Source organism: Oenanthe melanoleuca, chromosome 1 (assembly GCF_029582105.1).
Source record: "Oenanthe melanoleuca isolate GR-GAL-2019-014 chromosome 1, OMel1.0, whole genome shotgun sequence".
NCBI lineage: Eukaryota > Metazoa > Chordata > Aves > Passeriformes > Muscicapidae > Oenanthe > Oenanthe melanoleuca.
The window spans coordinates 24585078-24606910 of NC_079333.1; the positions used below are offsets into that span (position 1 = coordinate 24585078).

General features: G+C 43.2%; 1 protein-coding gene across 7 annotated transcripts in view; it reads left to right on the forward strand.

Moving 5' to 3' along the window:
* Positions 1 to 16396, forward strand: part of CFAP91 (cilia and flagella associated protein 91) — a 31181-nt gene extending 14785 nt beyond the window's left edge. For 3 of the 7 annotated variants that reach the window (XM_056494353.1, XM_056494362.1, XM_056494409.1), the window contains 7 exons: positions 388 to 504; positions 4321 to 4392; positions 5665 to 5811; positions 8347 to 8568; positions 9784 to 9932; positions 11111 to 11202; positions 14326 to 16396. In XM_056494353.1, the coding sequence (XP_056350328.1) occupies positions 388 to 504; positions 4321 to 4392; positions 5665 to 5811; positions 8347 to 8568; positions 9784 to 9932; positions 11111 to 11202; positions 14326 to 14579 (1053 nt within the window). In that variant the 3' untranslated portion in view covers positions 14580 to 16396. Of the gene's footprint in view, positions 1 to 387; positions 505 to 4320; positions 4393 to 5664; positions 5812 to 8346; positions 8569 to 9783; positions 9933 to 11110; positions 11203 to 12166; positions 12258 to 14325 lie in introns of all 7 variants that reach the window. The other 4 variants (XM_056494370.1, XM_056494380.1, XM_056494390.1 and 1 more) reach the window with 2 other exon arrangements.
* Positions 16397 to 21833: the final 5437 nt, after the last annotated feature.

Consider the following 21833-nt stretch of genomic DNA (forward strand, 5'->3'; position numbering starts at 1 on the left):
ATTACCTAGCATTAAGGACAAAGAGTTGTAGCATTCTTAGAAAATTAATTATTTGAGAATTAGAGATGAAGTTCATACCAATTTTAGATTAATTTTAGGTGACTCACAAGTGCTGACAACTTAGTTGTAAATACAGTAAAATAACTCTTGCTTCTTTCTTACATATGATTTTGACATTCCCATCAATGTCTTCTGGCCAACCAATATCCTCATCTACCGACCATACTCAGTTTTTCAATTGATGTGTAGTAAGAAATAGAAGCCACAAGTCTGCAAAGCTTTCAGCTCCCTTATTCAGTGTGTCAGCAACAGTCAGCATCTAGAGCACTGGCGTTGTTATGTTGTTCTATCTACCCATGTTCTTATTAAATTGGATGTCTTTTGCAGGCACTACTGGAGAAGAAGAATAAAGTCAAGGAGCCAAAGAAGCCTCCTCCTGTCCGTGAAAAAGTAGAAAGCCCTGTTCCTAAGCCACCCACTTTAATCCTGGAAAAAACATCAATTGTAAGTGAGCTGGTTTTAGCACTTTTTCTCCTGTTGATTCCTTATTTTTTCCTACACAGTTGTTAAAGGAATGCCCAAGGAATGAAAGAAGGGAGCTTTATCTTTTTTGTGTGCATCCATGTTAAAAATAGCCATCATTATTTCTTAAGACTCTTTTAGTTTCTATTCTGTAAGTATATTAGCAGCCAAAGATTTGAAAATAATTTACAGGATCTGTTGGCCAAATCCTTAAGTAAACTTTATTTTATAAAGACATAAATTAGTAGACATGTTATTCCCTGTTCCTGGGGAAGAAAAAGGCATCATCATCATCTTCATTATTCTAACTATCATTATTATTATCATTATTATTCAGTAGCTTTCAACCTTCTGATCTGACAACACTGTCATAATCCAGTGAGGCAATTAAATTTAGACTTATTGAAGTCAGAGAGGCATTGGCTGCTTAGCACTGAGCATGCACTTAATTAATTTTCTGGAGTGATTCTCTTTGTCATCATGCAAGATACAGTGTTTGATGAGCATGCACCAGTTCACAGATAATGATTCTCCTGCTAAGATTGAAACAGCAGTAATGATGTGTCATGGGTGCTGTGATACGCTGTAGGAAAAACTGCTTCTTAGGGGAGCTGCAACTTCCTTTCCTTTCTTAAAGTAACATACTTAAGAGCTGGTTGCCCCAGTGGACTGTGTTGTCTTCTTGCTAACACTGTTTTCACAATGTACTAACAATCAGACAGAATTACTATTTAAACTAGTAAATTTAAGAGACACACAACCATGAAAGTGAAGAGAGAAAGTCTTATTAGATCATCTGTGCTGCTGTGTTCCTTTGTGCAGTATTGTTGGAGTCTGTAAGTCAAGAGTCTCTCTGAATTCTTCAGAGAGAAATCAGAGTGCAGGGATTGAATTAAAACCTTTGGATGGATTGAAGTATGTTAAGCCACTCACACATAAAGTAGAGGTGTAAGTTCAAGTTTTAGAATAAGTGAGCAAATAATTAAAAGTAAGCTTTAAGTGCTTTTAGAGGATAAAAGGTCTCAGATGCCAGAGTAGAAGTGTGAGTTCTAGTGAAGGTTGAAAAACATAGTCGTAGATACTAGTGTTTCCATGGAGGCTCCAGGACCATAGTTTTAGACATAATAAAACTGTAGTAACAATATTGCTTACATTTTTCAGATAGAACAAGATGGACCACATGTGTAGTTTATACATAACCTGGCATGCTAAGAAACTAGAATTCTAATAGGTTAAGAAGTAGCAGCTCGAGTTTGTGTCTTTAAGCTTGTTGGGAATTTTCTATATAAAAATCTATGCACTGGGGAGAGACTTCACTTCTGTGCTTCACTTTGCCTTTTGCTTTTGTTGTGCTCTCTCGCCACCATCATCAATGCTTAAAGAAGATAGAAGCTGCCGCAGCAACATCAGTCCTGCTGGGACCCTGGGGGGGAGCAGCTTCTGCTTCTATTTGGGACTCTATACCAAAACTTAGCATGGACTTTAACACTTGTGACTCTTTTTCTTTCAAGACTGATGTGCCTTTGCAGTCAACAGCTTTATACAACTATTAGCTGTTTGGCTTTTTAAAGAAGACAACTAAAACCTGAACTAAAAATGGTGCCTAGAGCATCGGAGAAATAACTCCGCACAGTGTGATATTCTCTGTTTTATGCAGTCTATTTTAAGATGACTGGAACAAGAATTTCTTATTTCCTTGGGGAAAGCTTTCCACAGCTTTACCACCTTCTGAGCATTAGATACTGTATTGCAGTGGTGGGTTTACACTGTTTAGGTTTACCAGTTTGGCAGGTTTTTCAGTACTCTGAGGTAACATGTAAAGAAATCAGAAAATTTTTTCTACCACTTGTAGACATTCCTGAGTGTGTTTACAGATTATAGTTAGTTTTTTTTTAAGAATTCCAATACAACAGAATTCCATCTTTATTAATTTTGTCACCATTTGGTTTATTTTCAAGAATTTTTATGTGTGGGCACATAAAAGATGGAGCTCTCCAGTGAAGCTTCATCTGTAAAATCAGGCCACTTGAGCCACTGAAGAGCAGTACTAACATCTCCTGCCTTGCCAAATCCAAGTAAGGTTTCTCGTACCAGGTGGCTGTGAGGAGCAGTGAAGACAAGGCTCTTCCCTGTTGTTAATGCTTCTCTTCCTGCCTGCCACATGCCCATATGAGAACCAACTGCTAAGTGCTTTCTTTTGGAACTGAAAGTCTTGGAAAGATACCATGCCAGAAGAAAGGGGAGAGAATGGAGGCACTACTAAAAGCATCCACAGCATCTCTCCCCCAGTCATTTCTAATGGACTTAATAACCACAACAAGCTCACAGAGCACCTCTGAATTCTTCCTTCATTACTTTATGACTTTCTTCCAGCCTCCTCTAGTTTTCAGCCCTCTCCTAGATTCTTCTGTATCCTTAATTTTCCTTTTATTCTGCAGGAAATTATAAGCTTTTCATTTCCCCTCATTCTTTCCTGCAGGTCTGTAGCAGGCAGATGGACAAGCTGATGATTACACTTGCTAAGGCATCATTTGCAGCATTCAAAAACAGAAGTACAGAAAAATGCTCATCATAAAAATTCAAACCTAATCTTAGTTAATATCACACCAAGCAGTTTGGCTTACCAGTATGTGTTCCATCACCATCTCCAAAACTATCCTGAAGGGATTTCACACTGTAGCCAGTTGATGTGATAGAGTTTAGCTCACTGGGACTGGAAATTGATCCCTTCTTTCCAGAGAAGAAGAATATACCAAATCACAAGTCCTCTTGCTAGTTCTGCATTGCTTCTCCTGGGTGCTGGTGTGGAAAGGCAGGAATGCTTCCTTTTGCATTTGGAAAACTCAATTCAATGCCTAAGAAAAAACAGATAACTAAGATTCAAGCCCACACAGCTTCTCTCATCCCACACTCTTCCCTGTTTTTCAGCCCTTCTTAAATACTACATATCAGTGCAGACCTCAGAAATTCTTTATTAAAAAAACAATGCTTCCAATTTTAAGATTTCTTTTTATCTTTCCCAGGCATCTAATAGACTCTTTCCTTTTCCTACTGTCAACTCCAAACTAGAAAACTCCTCACCTAGAAAAAATGCTGCTACCTGTGCTTCATCTACTTTGTCTATTTAAAATAAGCTCTTTTTTTTACCTTCTGTGGTCATGTTCCCTTTCCCACCATGCTCCATCATTCTTACAAGTTGGTATCAATAACACAATGCTAGGCCAGTAAAGTTCTCAAAGAGACAAATCACAATGGACTGTGGTTAATTTTACTTCCAAACTATCACTTTCTGAGTTTTAAATTTACTGAGTTAATCTGATAAAGGTCAACACTGGAATAAATATCAAAAAAAAAAAATTGTGTTTGTTCCCTTTTAATTTAAAATCATTTTTCATGGTTAACACCTCTCTTGGAGATATTCTGTCCTCTTAATGTCCTGACCTGTTAAATTTTGCAAACTTAGATTAAGTCAAGCTACAAATAGTATTTAAAATTCATACAGTAATTTTCTACATCAACATCTCCTTATCAACAGGTTCTCATCTCTAAAGACCCTCTAAAATCTCAAACAGAATCTAATTATACAACCTTTCTTCCCCATCTCTTGTAAAACATGGAAGTACATGTTGTTCTGACTCACCTTCCTTTCCCTAGAAATTAAAAGAATGGTGTTCGAAAAAACCAAAAAAAGACAGGATATGAGTTAGTCTGTTTTACAGTTAGACAGATAATCTACAGAAATCTCAGTTTACAAATAAATGCTTAATAATTGTGTGGGTATTTGTTATGTTTTGGCAGGAGGAAGAGGAAGTAGACCTGGCAGTGATGTGTCTGCAGAAGTTGCTCCGAGGCAGGGCTCTTCAGAACATGGTATGCTGTCTCTCTATTTATGTCAGTTTTCAGAATGATGGCAGGAATGACTGTTTGCAAAGGGTGTTTGCAGTCTTTCTTCCACAGCACTAATCAGGGGTAGTGAGGCTCTTCATAGGCAGAATTACTCAAACGGCAAATTCTAGACTAGATCTGGACCATGAGTACATTTTACCATGATTATGCCAAGGTCCCAGGCACAAAAAACATATCCCACATCCCAGCAGAAAGGCTTGTATTTCATACCATCTTTCTGGTTTCCACTGGTGGTGAGCTGGACCCCAGATGAGGAGCAACTGAAGCCTGCCACTTTGAAGTGCAGGACCCATCATTCTGCTTTCAGGGCAACAGAAGGAGGTCTAACTAAAAATTAATTCACTAGCCATGCCTCGTGGGCTTTATATTAAGCAAGTCTACCACTTGTGATCAGACAAGTTCTGAAGGTTTGTTTTCATGTCCACAAAGAGTGCAATTGGCAGTCTCTCTTGCAGTAGCTATTTAATAAAGTTTTGAAGTGTTCCCATGCAGGAACTGAGCTTTAGCAAACAATACAATACGGTAAAGTGGCTTGAGGTGGAATAAAGACTTCCCAACTGTTCTCCAGTTGTGTGATGATCTGTGAGAAGGATGGTTGAGGCTACTGAAGGATTGTTGACTTTCAAAGCATGAAATGTCCCACCATTTTAGGAATCTTCTTTCAGCTACTGCTGGCTCAGAAATATATTACCGAGTTGGAGAATGACACAAGTAGGGTTAAGTGATCTTTTGTTGCTCTTGGAAGTCCTGTTGATTGAAAGTAAAACAGTGTCAAGGAGGGCTGGGCCACATAACCCCATAACAGGGATGGCAGCAGTTTCAGCAACCTCCCCACCAATTTATGACTTTGGGCTGTTGCTGGGCTCCCTCAAAACGAAGGTTAGAGGACAGGAGATGCTGAAACACTGTGAATCTTTGACATTGAGGCTGGTATAGCAGGGTATGCAGAAGATTATTACGCTTTTGACATAGATGGTGTGGTTCCACATTCCAATAGTTTGAGTAAAGCCAAACCGAATAACAATAATAATAATAATAATAATAATAATAATAATAATAATAATAATAGTAAGTAGCAGATTTACCTGACAGCTGTAGTGCTTGTCTAAATGCAACCACAAATCAGAGAACTAGCTGACCTTGCAACTTGGAGAAAACGGATGTGCTCTGCTGGCAAAAGCATGTTGCTCTATATTCTCCATTTAATATGATCAGTTGTTTACCTTTATTTTAAAGATGTTTGAAGGGAAGGAGCAGCGCCTGGATCTGATCCAAGAGCTGCGCACCAGTCACACACTCCAGGAGGATGGACAGCTGCTCTTGAAGGCACAGAAGCAAATGACACTGTCTTTACAGCGACAGCATGACTCACACATGCACCAGGTTTGCTTGCATAGATAGGAAAGTTGATTCACAGCTCTGTCCTGACCAGACACTCTGTGCTTGCAGTACCACAACACTTTCATATTTAATTTTTTATGTTTTCTGTTATCCACAGCACAGAAGGCATCCCAATAGCAATAAAGCTCTCCTAGCACAGTCCAAGCACTGAATGCCTGAGGGACTAAAATAGTTCTCTCACTGCTCTGGACACTCTGGGGAATCTCAGAAACAGACTGAGGCACCCTGACCACAGCTGCTATGCAGGCTGTGTTTGCTTTGTTTGCAGACAGAGAACTTATTTATATTTACAGAGATTTGAACAAACTGCAGTGTCAGATGACCCTCAGTTTTCCCACATTTCAATCTACTTGAGTGGTACTATGACTCGGTATCACAATATGTGCTTGTCACTCACGTGTCAGATATTTCCCGAGTGTTTGTTACTGCTCTGTTGTTTCACTGTCCCTTTTCTAGCTTGGCACCCTTTCAGGCTCCTCCTCACGCATAAAACCTCACAAAGGAAGCCAAAGCCAACTTACTTTGTAAATCCTACTGGGCTCAAGACTTCTAGAACCTTAGCAATGGTGACACATTGAGGTACCTGCCACTGTATGCAGAGCAAAGAAATTTTGTGCTCCGTTCTCTGCCAAGGATCTAGTGAGAGCCAGGGATGCAAATTCCCATCGTGTTTCCTTACAGTGCCACAACCTTCCAGAGCAAAGTGAATTAAATGATAGATGCTGGTTGGGAATGGATCATTACGAAATTTTGTCCAGAGTTCACTACATTTCAGAGAATACAGTATCACATTCTTGCAAGTTTTCTTGTAATTTTTATTACTCTGCTGCTTTTCAATGACCAGCTGTGAGGCAATTTGTCAGTTTTCATATTATAGTAACATCATCCACTGGGCAGTTTACCTGGCGGAAATGAACCCAGACCACCGTTTCCTGCTGATTGGGCAGCAACAAAATTTCCCCCTAGATCTCAGTAAAAATTGAACGAGGTGACTGTGTTTTATCATTTACCATTTAGCATTTCCAGATACTCCCTCATGCACTGGAAGCCTAGATATGGAATGCAGGAATACAGAATGTTTCTACTGAGGAATTAAGAGAAAAATAAAGGCCCTAGACATTAGAAACTCACAGTGCTCTGTTTCTTCTGGAAGCCCAGGTGAGAGTGAAGGAGAAAGCAGTTTAAACACCATAATGACATTCATAGATATGGAGAGAGAGCAAATGGTAAAGATACTAACCTCTGAATAAATGGTAAAGATACTGACCTGATCTCAGAATTTCCTTTGTGGAGCCGCTATACCCCTCTGCTGGTCTACTGGCCTCCTCTACTCTCACTTTTATAAAATTTTTTTTTAAACTGTCTCTGACGGTTCACAATCCAAGGTTCAGGTTTCAAACATTTTGAACTTCAAAACTCTGGAATGCATGTTTCAGGAGTTTTCTATGTGTGTGGCTATTTCAGGAAGTCACTGATGACTCTCAGTTCTATAGGGTTTGGTGGTCACAGTTTTTTTTCAGGTTTTTGACCATTTCAGCATAAAAGAAATGCTGCCTGCCGAAAGAGGATGGGAACTCCACATAAAACAGTCAAAGATGAGGAGTTGAAAATTTTTGACTCATATATAACAAAAATCTAACACAAAAGTGTTCCACAGTTGTTTTCCCTCCGTTTCACACCAGTTTTATATACACTACCTGGAGCAATGAAGAGCAGGGAGCACTTTAGTCCCATATTATTCCTCCCCATTGATGATGAGGTTACTGCATCACCATCTTCCATCTGAAACACCTGTGGGCTAAGTGCTGTCACTTCTAAATGTGTGCAACATTGACAATCCCGCTTCCTTTGAAACACCACCTGGGCAAGTGTCACAGCTGTATAAGAAAGCTGATTTATTATTACTTGTCTGGGGTATTTCAGCTCCACTTCAACTTTTATGTTTAGGTCTATTCTGTTATTGCCTGCTTATTTCAACAGCACACAACATCCCAGCCAGTTCCAGACATTCCCTCCTGCCAAGGCCTGTGGCTTCAGAGTTCATTCTGGAGATAATGAACTCCCCATAGATCTTGTCTCTTTCTGTAGTGCAGTCACACATACCCAGCCCATAAAACAGGATGTGCTTAGAGCAAGGAGTGAATAGCACAGCATTGCTGAACACCTGGAATCTTGTCTCAACTCTGTCACAGACTTTGATTTTCCATTACCCGGAATTTTGAGGTCTCATTTGCGCTTTTGAAAACTTAATATAATTATTGTCAATTTGAACTTGTCAGCAGCTAGTAACTTGTACAATTTTAGCTTCAGTGCATGAAGTGCAGGTACTCATTGATGCACTGTGCAGAAACCAGTCATGGCATGTAACACATGAGAAGTGCCAAACTCCTGGGACTGTCCCATTGCTGGTCTGAGTGGGTGCTGCAGATCTGTCTCACATGCCTGTGGTAGTCCTTGGGACTTCGTACAACGTTCCTGGGGTTCATTACACAATTCTTTGCATTTTTCTTTTGAAAGCTGTCCACACTGGAAAGAGACTTGGCTGCGGTAGAAGGAAGTATACTGGCGAACATGCTTGATTTTCTGTCCAAAGAGCTGTTGAGGCTGCAAGAAGAACAGAAGATCCATGCTTTGATCATGCTGGCTGAGAGGCAGAGGCGGATGCGGGAAGCAGAGGAGAGTGGACGGCGGCAGCTGGAAGAGAGCCGGCGGCAGGAGGAAGATGAGCTTTTCAGACAGGCAGGAGAGGGAGACTGGTGGGATTGTAGGCAGTCTGTAGGAGCTACCTCCTTGTGGGAAGGTCGAAATAGATGGGAGCTGCTTCAGTACTGTCTTTGGTGATGGCTAGTTTTAAAATTGAGGGGGAAGGCTTCTGAAAAAGAGGAAGAGCGAATCCTGAGAGAATCACATTTATTAAACTAAGGATGATCTGAATATCCCTACAGACAGTCCTGTCCTGAGGCCTGTCATGAGTGGGTATAGGTTTCTAAATTTCTCCAGTAAACACCTATGGAGAACAGATGTACTTAGAGCATCTCTAGGAATAATGTTTTGTCAGCGCTTATTCTGCGCAGCAGAACTATTAGGTGCTTTTCCAGGAAGGATGCCTTTAAGCAAGGGTTTCAAAAGATTTTGCCCCCCTTGGGCCCAAGTGGACTGCAAATAACAAGAGGTACAACATTTATTTTGAAGTAACAATAATAGATAAAATAACATTGAAATCAAGAAAAAAAATACTGAATTACCATATTCCATATCTATTCTATAGTCCTGTTCCTATTTCCTAGCTCTTGACTGCATGAAGCATATTTCTCCCAATTGAAAGACGTGAGTGGGAGTCTAATTGACTAAACCAATAATTTTCAAACTTTGTAGGAGGTGGTTAATACTGAAAGGATCTGGTATCATGTTTATTTTTTTTTTAATTTTAGCTTCTCAGCTTTTCTGTATTTCTGAGTGGTAAGCAGGTAGACCCAATGTGCCATAAGCTTAGATTAGCAGAAGGAAAACATCCATTTCTAGAATCTCTACAACCATTATAAGGAAACCAGTAATTTTATTTTGGTTTTTGACTGGCTTGATGGAACTTTATCCTTCAAGGGTTTGCTTGGATGAAAGCTGATTTATTTACTGAAGTCAATACCCATGATTATTACTTGTCAGTTGTTGCTCAGGGGACCTTGAGAACTGAGGGAGCAACTGCCATTGCATTCACAGGACTAACCTGCTGCACCAGAATTGGATCTCTGAACTGATTTTCTTTCACCTGCGCTTGTTCAATCAGTTCTCAGAAAGAATTACTAGAAAATAAGTTTTTACAGAAAGCATCTCTGAAAACAAATCTCAGGTTGGCCTGCCTGAAACAAAGAGACTTGTGAAAATCTGTTGTTCATGCTTTTCGGAAATCTTCCTCTATGCTCCTGGCACAGGAACAATATTGGTGTTTTATTCTAGGTGGTGAATATTCAGGACAGAACCATTGACACCTACTTGGAAGACATTATCCTGAGTAGCATGGAGAGGACAGCTGAAGAGCAAACCAGGGAAGAAGTTCAGCAAAGGGCTGTAGAGATCAATGACATTGCTTATGAAATGGAAAGTCGGTAGGTTATTGAACAGCATGTGAGGGGCTGTTCACAGCAGTCATGCCTGACCATGTGCATCTGTGGCTGTGTGCATCATACAAGCCATGGGAAGAGCAGAGCAATGCTGTGTCTCTTTGTTAGTGTGCTGCTGTATGGGAACCATGCTGTTCCTGCCTGCTACATATGTATGAATCCATCAGAGTCTTATTTCCATACAGCTTGTGCAGGTTCCCTTTGCAGATTATGTGTGATCTGTGATCTAAACCTTTTTAGATTTCTCCACACCAGTGTGAGGCTGTGATTGAGCTTTAGGTGAATCTGGGAACTGCCTAAAGCAATACCCATTCATACTGATCTTTTCATTTATTTACACTACTACAGAAAATCCATTTGAAAGAGATCCTAAAAGATACAGCTATACACAGCCTTTCATTCTGGGGTGGCTGTTCTTTAAGGAACTGCCAATTTCCATGGAGGTCACTCATATTGATGGCTGCCTGACAAGGCACTTTGAGTAAAGTAAGTTGTTGAGAATACCACAGTCTGTATTTGGCTGGGGCATCGGCAGTGAATACTTTTTAGGACCTGCCAAACTCCTGGTTCAGTTTCTGTGCTCTCTTTTTGGAATTGAGTCATAAAAATCCCAGTGACACAGTGTCTCTCCTATGGTACAAGAGCTGTGTATTTTGTATCTAGATGAATACAAGCAGAATGTTGGAATCCTTGGGGGAATGAAGCATAGATAATGCATGCAGCCCCTGGGTCAACTGGGAACCCACCAAACACTGGCATGGAAAAGAGCATGGGGGCCAGCCAAGTGCAGAGTCACAAAATGGAAGAATTTAGCAAACTCAGCAATGGACCAAAGACTAAATTGGCAAAGGCACAAATCCTCAGCAATGTCTGTGTGTCTAACTCAGTTTGTCATCAGAGGGAATTGAGCTTCTCAGTACCTTTGAGGATAAGGAATGTAAGGTGATCCTGCTTTCCAATACATTCTTGAACACATTGGCAGTACAAAGGGGAATAGTCACACTGTTAGGTATTTGTAGGATAGAAAGAGACCCAGCTGACAACTGCTGCCATGACAATGCACTCTCTTGGAAAGAGTGAGGATATTTACAAGGGAGACCTGTTTTTGCAGAGGTGGTCTGGAGAGATTAAAATACTAATACCATTGTGCATCTGTCTTGTAGTCGAACTCGCCTACAGTCAGAAGAGATTGTAGCAGAGCTGGTTTATAATTTCCTGATCCCAGAAGCTGAGAAAAGCTTTATGAGAGAAAGAGGTAAGGAGTCCAGTAACTTAATTTTCTTGGAAACTGGTTCACTCTCCTTATTCTAGCTCCCTGAAAGGAATGATCCAGCCCAGAGTTGTCTCAGTTCCCTGAGATTCCTTTTTGGCACTCTGCAGGTACAAAGTTAAGCTCTTACATCCTTTTTTCACCAGTTTCTCATGAGCTTTAGTCTTTTTAAATGGTGACTGAAATTCAGACCTACTGTAAGATTTGGCTTGTGCTTTTGCCAAGAAACATTGGAACAAATAATCCTTGAGGTACTTTCCAACCTGGTTTGCTAGGATAAATGTGGTGTATCTGCAGCAATAAAACTGTATGAAAAGCAGCAGCCTGTTGTTCATTCAGAGACAAACTGGTAAAAATCTTTAAGTAGCATAACTGTGAATTGTGTTATTATATGCAATTTCTAAAACTGCAAAAGACTTTAACAAGCAGATTACTTAAATACATGTGACATATGGAAGGAAGGTTAAACAATTTCCTATGTTTCCCTCTCCTCCCCAGCTGGCTGAGAGCAAGAGGTAAAGTTTTAAGGTTGGCTGTAGTGGCATCACATTGTAAGGAGATAACCTCACAGTTGTAAAAGATGTTTAACAGAAATTGAATGGCATCTGTCAAAATACAGAGGAGAATACACTGGAAACCTCTGTATTACATTGAGTAATGTCATAAATAAGTAGCTGTTCTTAAGTGGGATGTTTTCACTGACCAGCATAGGTGGAAGACTGCGACTAAACCAGTTACCCACAGAAAGTGAATGTGACCTAAGCAAAACAATCACATCACAATAGGGCTTGAACGGGTCCTTGCTGCAGTGCACTTTGCTGCCTTGAGAGCAAAGGCACTTAGTTCATTGCCTCTTTTATTGCTTTGTGTATGAAAACACAAACCCTATGCATTTTGTAGTCTCTGAATTATGCAGACTTTCTTCTTCCTGGCTTGTGTCTTGCCACAGCAACGGGACCTGTTCTTCACATGGCAGTTCTGCTTAAGCTTAAATCAGCTCCCTTCACTCCAGCACTGCTTCTGCCAGCCTTCCAGAGCAGGTGATGTAATTGTAGTCAATGGAGCCTGCAGCTCAGACACTAACACACAGGTTAGCCTGTCTCAGAAAGGAGAGCAGAAAGAAGATGTGGAAATGGCTTAGGATTCTGAACATACATCAAGGCTCAAAATAGGTACTGGGCTTAAATAGAACAGCAGCTAATGAACAAAGCACCTCAGAAGCAATCCCAAACAACAGAACAAAAACATTTTCAGAATGTGATAGCTACAGTGAGTTTGCCTGGAAAGCAGAGCTAGTCCAAATTAAAATTTAAAGTGGATGCTGGTGGAATAGAGCAGTAGGTAATTAAGTAAGATAGCTCGTTCAAATGTGAACAGGAGAAATTTGTTATAATATTCTTGTGAGGGAAGAAAACAAATGTCAAGAAAAGACATGGCTCGTACTCTCTTCTGCTATTGCTGCATGGGGTGGAGGAGGCTCCATTCACTAAAGACAGTTGAATTCTACCAGATGTACACACCCTGCTGCAAACCTGCACAGTGATACTTTCAGGGAAGTAGAATCATTAACTCTTCCATGGAAATCCAAAGGAAATAGTATCAAAGAATGGCATTAGATCTCATAAACACATTAGTGTCTTGCACTTCTGTGGTGACTTTTAAAGCCTGCCCTATAGTGAGCCAAATTACTTATTATGAAACTGTGTTTTAGCAACCTGGCCCCATGCTTGAGCATTCACCTTCCTTGAAACTATCAGGAAGTGATCTAAGAGCACAGTTATCTTCCCTGTCAAAGGAGCAAATCCATTTGTAGAACAAAGATTTGAGGGTCTGCAGGTTCAGTCTTTGCCTATACTTTAGCTTCTCCTTAAATACCTCTGTTTTGCCATTTTTTGATGCATAAAAGCAGGGATTACCCAATACTGGATCCTGTTGAAAAATCTCTGCACCTCGATTCTGAACCCTGCCTCAGTGGAAGTAGAAGTCACTGTACTGATATGAAAAACTTTACTTGGAAAAGGACAGTCACTCACCAATTTCAGCATGCTTTAGGTGGAATTCACTGTGGATGGAGAAAGGTACTGCAGCAATTCCAGGGGAGTATTCCCAGTATAGTTGATGCAGTTGATGCAAACATGATTGAAGCCAAAATGCCTTGGGTAGAGAAACCTCTCCTGTGAATGAGGGCTAGCTGGTCAAGGTCAGCTTTTCAAAAGCAAGTGAGATCCAGGTGCATTCATTGTTGACAAAGTGGACCTGGGAGATAGACAGACATAAACAGGGTGTGTTGGTAATGCTGAGTGATTGAGACAGGGACAGCAGAGCTTTGTGCCAGCATACAGGACACCAGTGCTTCAGATTCACAGTCTTAAGTGCAGCTCAGCCTTGAAACAGGCCAAAGTAAGTCTTGGACTTCTATAGAGAAGTGACAGGATGAGAGCCAGCCCTTGTTCCTGCATCATTCCTCACACCTCCCATAAGGCACACAGTACTTCAATTCCCATGACTGAAATAAAGGGGGTAAGGGAGAACAAAAAATAGTGAAGAGCAATAGAGCTGCAGGGTGAACACTTAGGCTTGGGTGATTACACAAATACAAATACAAATGACTTTGGATAAAAGGTGGCAATCCTGCAGTAGCTGAGGGGAAGTGATAAGGTAGTCAGGTGACTTCATGTGTCAGTTGTAGCTCCGAGTCTTATTTTCAACTCACCAAGTTACTCAGTGCAGGTCAAATCTTGGTACAGGAGATGGCAGATTTCAGCTGGATTCTTCCAGAGACTTGCTGCAATTAACAGACACTGAAGGAGAAGTTATTTTAAAGCCTGATAATATATTCTGGGCAGTCGATCCCAAAGCTGGGAAGGAGAACACTTTGTCTGTGCTTCCCACTGTGGGAGCCAGTCTTCAAACTGAAATGCAAAGTTGCTTGCTGCTATTAGGTGGCAGTAGAACACTTTCAGCTTAAGTTAGAAGGGCATGATTTTTTCTCCTGAGACAGACTTTTCCACAGCTGCAGAATTGCTGAATGCTATTCTCCCTTCTCCCCTGCAGAGAAAACTTTGCTGTGCATTACTGAGTAAAAGCCTTACCTCTTTTTCTGCACAGTGAGGCAGTCCCAAAGAAAACACATCTACGCTGCTCATCAGATCATCCACAGGGGCACAGAGAGGGCTCTTGCTGATCTGGCACCGCATCAGGAAGCATCTGCCACCAAGAGAAAGGAGGATTCTCCTGGTGGGACAGCCAGCACAGCTCTGAGTGGGACAGCTGCTGAATCAAGTGCAGCTGACAGCACTAAGCCTGCCACAGTTGCACATGAACTTGGACAAGGCTTCCACAAGGATCCCACAGCTTCCTAGGACAGAAGATGAGTGAGTTGAGTTTCCCTGTCCCTCTGTGATTTGAGTTCAGAGCATGGCGAGGGAAAGGGAAGCACATTATATTTACTTTTTCAGGGCACCCTGAATGGAAAACCCTCTCTCTTCTTTGGGCTGTCCCTCCTCCTACCTGCCAGGAGTGTTTTCCTGAACCATTCTATATACATTTTGGTGTGGCAGCTTCTTCCACTCCCCAAGTTTGCATTGGACTTCATTAGCTAATTTTTCTCTTCTGATTATTTAGAGAAGCTTGAGTGAGAAAGCAGTGTTAGTATTCCTTGTTTGTTTTCCTGGCACAGACCAATAAAAAATCTGAACCTGGACTTCTGGTGGTATTTCCTTGCTTCAGTAACATTAAAAGAAAAAATACTGTGAAAGTGGGAAATTGTGAGTTGAGACCATCAACAGACAAGCGTGTCCCTGTGATTTCCTTAGTAGTGTAAAGCCCAGTGGCTTCCTGCATTAGCACTACTATTAATAAAGCACTGCAGCTGAACAAAACCAGTCAGATTTTGCATCATTTTTTCATATCATTAGTCCTTGGAGAAAGAAAAGGTGCCCCTGACCTCAGCAGGATTGTTTCTGATAAGCAAGCAGTGTTTGGCACAAACCTAGGTGATAGCAGGATGGCATAGGCATGGCAGGACTGATGCATTTTCCAGAAATGTTACTCTTCGAGCTGACCGCTTCTTGCTTTTTATCATTGCAAAAAGCAGTTCTACACAGAAAGGATGCTGGCTTTGCTGTGTGCTGGCTTTGCCATGTTTGCAGGCACAGGGGTGCTCCAGCTCTGGTTATTCAGGCTCAGACAGGCGCAGTACATCTATCACAGATCTCAAGACTTTCTCAGCTCTCCAGCACTCACGTGTCAGAATTCCCAGGGCTGTGGCCTTAGCACATAAAGGGACATTTACACCAAGCACTACAAGCACAGCCTCACCACCACACCCAAAATGCTCATTCATTGATGGCTACAGCTTATGCAGGCAGCAGCAGTACTGGCCATCAGTGCTACAGTGGCAATGGGCTGATCTCTCCCTGCTGCCATCATTTCTCCCTGTGCATCGTCTTTTCCTTGTGCTTGGTCTGTAAAGGTCAGGTATGGTTTGGCTAATCCCAACCATCCTGCCTCTCCTACATAACACACACCAGCAGCTGGTCAAAAAATGGTGCTCATTAGTGCATTCCTGTAAAAATTCTGCATCGGGTCTTTGTGTTGTGGGTGTCTTGGGCTGCAATATAGGATGTGACCAGAAATGTGTATTCTGTCACCCATCTCTTGAAGCTGGGTGGGGTAGTGACCCTTATTTCTGTGGCATGTATTAGCTGCTAATGGGCCATCTTTAAGACTAGGTGGGGCAATCATCTTTATCTTTTCAACAACCCATCCTTCCTCCAGGAAGATATCATCTGCTGCTGAGCCATTAAGTCCCACTGTATGACTGATAAAATTACATCATCCCATTGGGAGATGCTCCAGCCAGGGAGAGGAGCCAAGCCTTTCCTACCTAAATAAGAAACTAAGATTTGGGACAACATGATACCTTCTTTCCACTGCATTCCAGAGGAAAACTGGACTTTTCCACATCATCACTGGACCTTCAGAGAAAAACTGCACTCTTCTACAGGACCATGGCTTCAACTGCACCACATCTGTCACTGCAAGAGGACTGTAGCCACCATTTAATCTGACTGACAGAGTGTCAGGTTGTATTCTGACTCTGTCAGTGTTTTGGAATTGTTCTTTGTAATACTGTATTTCTATTTTAATTTTCCTAGTAAAGAACTGTTATTCCTAATTCCCATATCTTTGCCTGAGAGCCCATTAATTTCAAAATTACAATAATTTGGAGGGAGAGGATTTACATTCTCCATTCAAAGAGAAGCTTCTGCCTTTATTGGCAGACACCTGTCCTTCAAACCAGGACAGTGGGTTAGGCTGGGGCAGGGTACAGGGAAAGGAATTTACAGGGAGAGGACAGGGAAAGGAGGGAGAGGAAAAAGGAATCTGGATACCCCTGTGTTCTGCTGGGGAGTAAATAGCAGCTGGATAGAGGAAAAAGCTGCACTAAAGCACTGCTGGTCTCCAGGTTGCTGAACCAGAGGCAACAGGGGACTGCTGGTGTCAGGCAGCCTCTGTACATGCTGCAACTTCTGTCAGGAGTCGGAGGGGTGACCAGTATTGGTTAAGACTGTGAGGATGATCCAATCAGGGACTGGGGATTTAGGGCAATTCTCACAGTATTCATAGCTACTCAGTAAAAGGGGAGTTTGCAAATACAAAAATATGTAACGAAACACACTGCACAGTGTGGGAGGAGAAGCTGTGCAGGAATTGGCTCTGTAGTCTCAGGCCACCTTGGACAAATTTAGCCTAGTTAAAAGGAGGGGAGATAACATGAATCACAAGATCCAATGTAATAGGAGAGACATGGAAAACTTGATGCAGCAGAATAGGAAGACTACTCATCCATTGAGGCATTTGCTGTATTTCTGAAGATGGTCTATCATCTATCTAATATTCTGCATGTGACTCAACTTGATGTGGTTTAAAAAGATAATTATTCCAACAGGTGTGGGAATGGACAGAGGTTACAGCACTTTGGTCTTCTGTAGGGATACAGCTCTGCATGATGAGGACTGCTCTGCACAGGCTGAGCTATATAAGTCTCAGCTTCTATTACGATTTAAGGGACACCATCAGGATAAAGCCATCTTTTCCACATGACATTGCCTAGCATGTAAACTGAAGGCCACGGCAGGATTCCTGCAGGAAACTTCTGTAGAAACTGCTTTCAATTGTCATGTGGGGTTTTTCCCTCAAGCTTTGCAGAATGTACTTTGAGAAAGAAAATGAGCACAGTGAGAGGGAATTGGGATCATAAATCAACAGAATGTACCATTCACTCTCCTGGCAGGAGACAGAAGAACCCTGGGGAGGAACCCGTACCTGAAACAAGCACAGCAGATGCCTCTGGGGTTGCACCAATACAGTGAAAACATAGGGAAAATTCAGCTTGTCCCACTTTTCTTTCATCAGCTGTCCACAGGGAGGGAGCCTGGCTGTGCCACTCTGCTGGCTCCTGTCTCCTGGCAGGTAGGGGAGACAGGCTGAGCCAAATGGATCTCTGGGGTCACTGCACCCTGAGAATGGTGAAAAATTGGTCTCTGCAGTAAATGGAAGAATGAATGCAAATTGTCCCAGGGCTTCCCTGCTGATATGGCTCTGGTGGTGTGGGAAGAGAAAATCCTACCGCACCAAGCTCAGTTCAGGAAAAAGGACTTTGGGTCCTTCTTTACTAGAAATGTACAATGTCTGCATTTCTGTCAACAAAAAAAACCACCAAACTCGCACTCTCCCATCTCTCCTGCCTCCCTTAAAAGCAACGTAACCATCACAAAAGCTGCTGCCATGGACCTTAGTGTGCTGCTGTTAAAAGTGTTCTGCCACTTTCTGAGCACAGCTGTTCCCTCTGCTCCTGGTCTTGCAAGTGTGCGGGATTTGCCTGACTGGGCTCAATTCAGTCCTCGCATAATTTTTTAGGAGAGTGGGATTAATCCTACAAGTATGGTAGGCTTTTAACAAGGCCCAATTGCACTATTGCTGACTATCTCCTCCAAGTCCTGATTCCCTGCTTTCACCAAAGTCCTGTTCATGCAATTTTTCCTGTGTTTTTATGATTGGAGAATCAGTATCGTGCTGGCATCCAGCCTCCTCACCACAGTGCCCTCCAGAATCGGGCCTGGGCTTGGATGGGGAGCTGTTGTTTACTGTGCCTGTCTTCCACCCCTCCAGAGAGGCAGGAATTGGTTTGAACACCTGCCAAAACTGCCAACTCCTCGAGACAGAATGTGTACACCTGGATTAGTAATTTCAACTTTCCCGAGACCACCCTGGATCAATGTCCCCACCTCTCCTTCCAGCCACTGCCTGGAGCAGAACTGGCAAGGAAAGCATCACAACAGAAAGTGTTTGCATGAGACAGAAAATGCCAGCAGGCCAAGTGGAGGGGTGTACACTGAGACCTGTGGAGCAGGGCAGCTCTGGCTCTCTGCTCTGATCAAATCATTCATTCCCTCTCATTCCTCCTTTTCTCCCACACACTATATCAACCCCACACACCTCTTCCTCGACTTCTGGCTGGAGTCAAGGCTACTTCTCTTGGCCTTCTCCCATGTGCCACATTCCAATCCTTCAAGTAGTACTTGGATGTCCTATTCCCCATTCATTCCTGCAGGGCTGCTTACCTGTATTCACATGCACTGCCTGGCTTAGCACACCATCCCCAATGGACCTGAGAATTGTGACTGCTCCTGCCAACACTCACTGTTGCAGCTGCCCACTGCTCTACAGTGGCTTAGGCCCACAGCAGAGCCCAACCAGATGAGATTTATCCCATCCAGTTCCCCAGCGGGGAGCTTGCATGGCAGCCTGTACTCCTGGCCCATCCTGGAGCTTCTCAGTCAGTGCTGGGGAATGTCGGTCCTTGTCTTTAGGGAGCAGCTGGGAGCATCCTCTGCCCCTGTGGTGCCGATTGCAGTGAGATAAAGGCAGTAGAGACTTAAAAGCTGCATTTGCTGTTCTCTCCCTGGGCCGCTGCAGGATTGATCCTAAGAATTTCCATTTTGTTTCTAACTGAGCCAGTAACAGCCTCTTGTGAGACTGTTGGTTCCTTACCTGTTGAATTGAAGCCTCTCTCCACCTGCCAACATAATTTTTCTGTCTCCAGCCAAATGCAAACCATTTTTTCATTGCTGCACAGGCCCCAAATCTGTTGTCTCCAGCAGAAACAGCTTCCATTGACCAACCTCTTCTTAGGCCTAGTACTGTGAAAAAAAAATCTTAGAAGAGGTATAACTGAGATGGTCCAAAGGGTCCCCATCTGGGCAGTTCCTTTTCCCAGGGCTGCTAACTTACGGCAGCATTCCAAACAACATCAATGATCTCCGTGAGTAAAAACACTCTCAAACCACCTGGCTTTTCCAGTAAGCATTGCTTCCTCCTGAGCACTCTGGCCTGGCAAAGGATTTGATTACAAGCATGAGCTGCAGAAGGGAGGAGAAGGGCATGGCTGCTGTTATGCCACAGGAAAGAATCACAGAATTGTTTAGGTTGTAGAGGACCTCTAAAGTCACCAAGTCCAACCATTACCCAGCACTGCCAGTCCACCGCTAAACCATGTCCCCAAGTGCCACATCTTTTAAATATCTCCAGGCATAGTGGGTGGCTCCACCACCTCCCTGGGCAGCCTGCTCCAGGACTTGACAACCCCTTCCATGAAGAATTTTTTTCCTAATATCCAATGTAGGTCTTTCCCAGTACAACTTGAGGCCATTTCCTCTTGTCCTCTTGCTTGTTACCTGGGTGTGATATATATATATCATATTGTAATTCGTGTTTTGTATAAAATAAGTCTGCAAAATAAATGAGCCACAGGTAACGGCAGTGATTGCCTCAGAACTAGGTAAATTAACATATCTACAGGCCGGACTGCTACCGATAAGCACCTATCTGCTGGGGAAGCCTGGAAACACACAGGAGAGCAGCATTTCCCCCATCACCAGGACTGCATTCCCCGACTCTGGTTCCCGTAAAGATGAAATCAACCACCTAAAAGCAATACACAATGGACACAAAATCTCGTCAAGGAGCAGGAAGGACTTTGTCTTGTGTGGACACCAGAGCTGAATTTGAAAGAAACAAAGGACTGTCCCGCTCCAGGCTATGAAAAACAGTATAAAAACAGAAGCCAACCAAGACGGCGACATGAACACTTGGGGATTCGGAGCGATAGAGTTCGAATCATTGTGTGTTCACCCGATGCCGACCCCGGGCTTGGCATTGTACTTTTTGATTGTGGCTTTCCAGGACCGTATTTTCGGTCGCGAAAATAAAATTTGCTAATTTAACCTTTTAATTCGGTTTGATTCGTTTATTACCTACAACAATCTTGGTGACTCCCGACGTGATCCTGATTTTGGATTCGGGGGTGGGCCCCCTTTCCGACCAGGAGGCGCCTCGCTGATTTCAGCGGCCTGGTGGAATTGGGGAGTTCCCCGAAACCGGTCAGGATCCCGAACTAAAAATCCGAAAAGCCACAATCGGAAAGGGAAAGTTGGGCCCCGAGCTCTCGGATAACCACGGCAACGTTTTTCACTCATAAAACTCGACGTGCACGAAGAATCCACGGAGGAAAAGGAGCCGTAAGTATTGCGTGGTTGAGTGAGGTTTGACTGAGTGCGTGATTGAGACGTGATTTTATCACGAAGCGAGTGCGGACCCCAAAACCGCAGTTCCATTATCCCGCGAGGGGTGTGGTCGGTTGCGGGGGAAGCGAACGTAACGTGGTATTAACTCTCTCTCTCTCATGTCAAGCCTAAAACTTGGGAAGTTTTAGGGGTCGGTCACAGTGAGGATCGGGAGGGAAGGTACGTTCCCCAGAATTGGGAATTGGTAAACCTCTCAGATCCTAGGGCAGGACAAGCCCAGGAAAAGGAAAAGAGAGCTCGCCTCCTTTCGAAAAACTCCACGGAACGGTTCTCCGTGTGAGGTGAGTAGATTGGAAACATTGAAATAAAGTTTAAACTTCAGTACGGTCATACCTGGACCCGGTTAGAACCTGTAAGGATATTACATCTGTAAGCGAAACATGGGAACCCCTGGACAATCTCCCACCCCCATACCTAAATCCCACTCCTCAACCTCTTCCTGTACCACCCCCGCTTCCCGCACCTACGAACCCCTCATACCAACCTATGCCTCACCCCTCCCCAGCCCCAATTCCCCAGGCACCGGCTGCAGCGGCGCCTCACCCACCCCCTGCTCCCCCCTCCCAGGACATAAAGTAACAATTCCTGCTGCTGGAAAAAATGGATCCGCGCCAGCAAGCACGACCTGACACAAAACAAAAGGGGTATATAATGACGATAGTGGGGATAACACGGACGGACATCAACTCCTTCCTTTAAGGGAAGTGCCCATTGCCCCAGGGGTCATCGGATTTGTACACATACCAATTAACACCGCAGACATAAGAGCATTTAAGAAAGAAATGGGCAATCTGGTGAATGACCCGATAGGCGTCGCAGGCCGGTTGGACGAGTTCTTGGGAACTGGCGTATGCACATATGATGGTGTTGGTGCCATACTGAGGTCATTGTTCAGTGCCGAGGAGCGGGACATGATGAGGCAAGCTGCGATTCGGGGTTTGGGAGCGTGGAGGCCCCAGGGGAGGA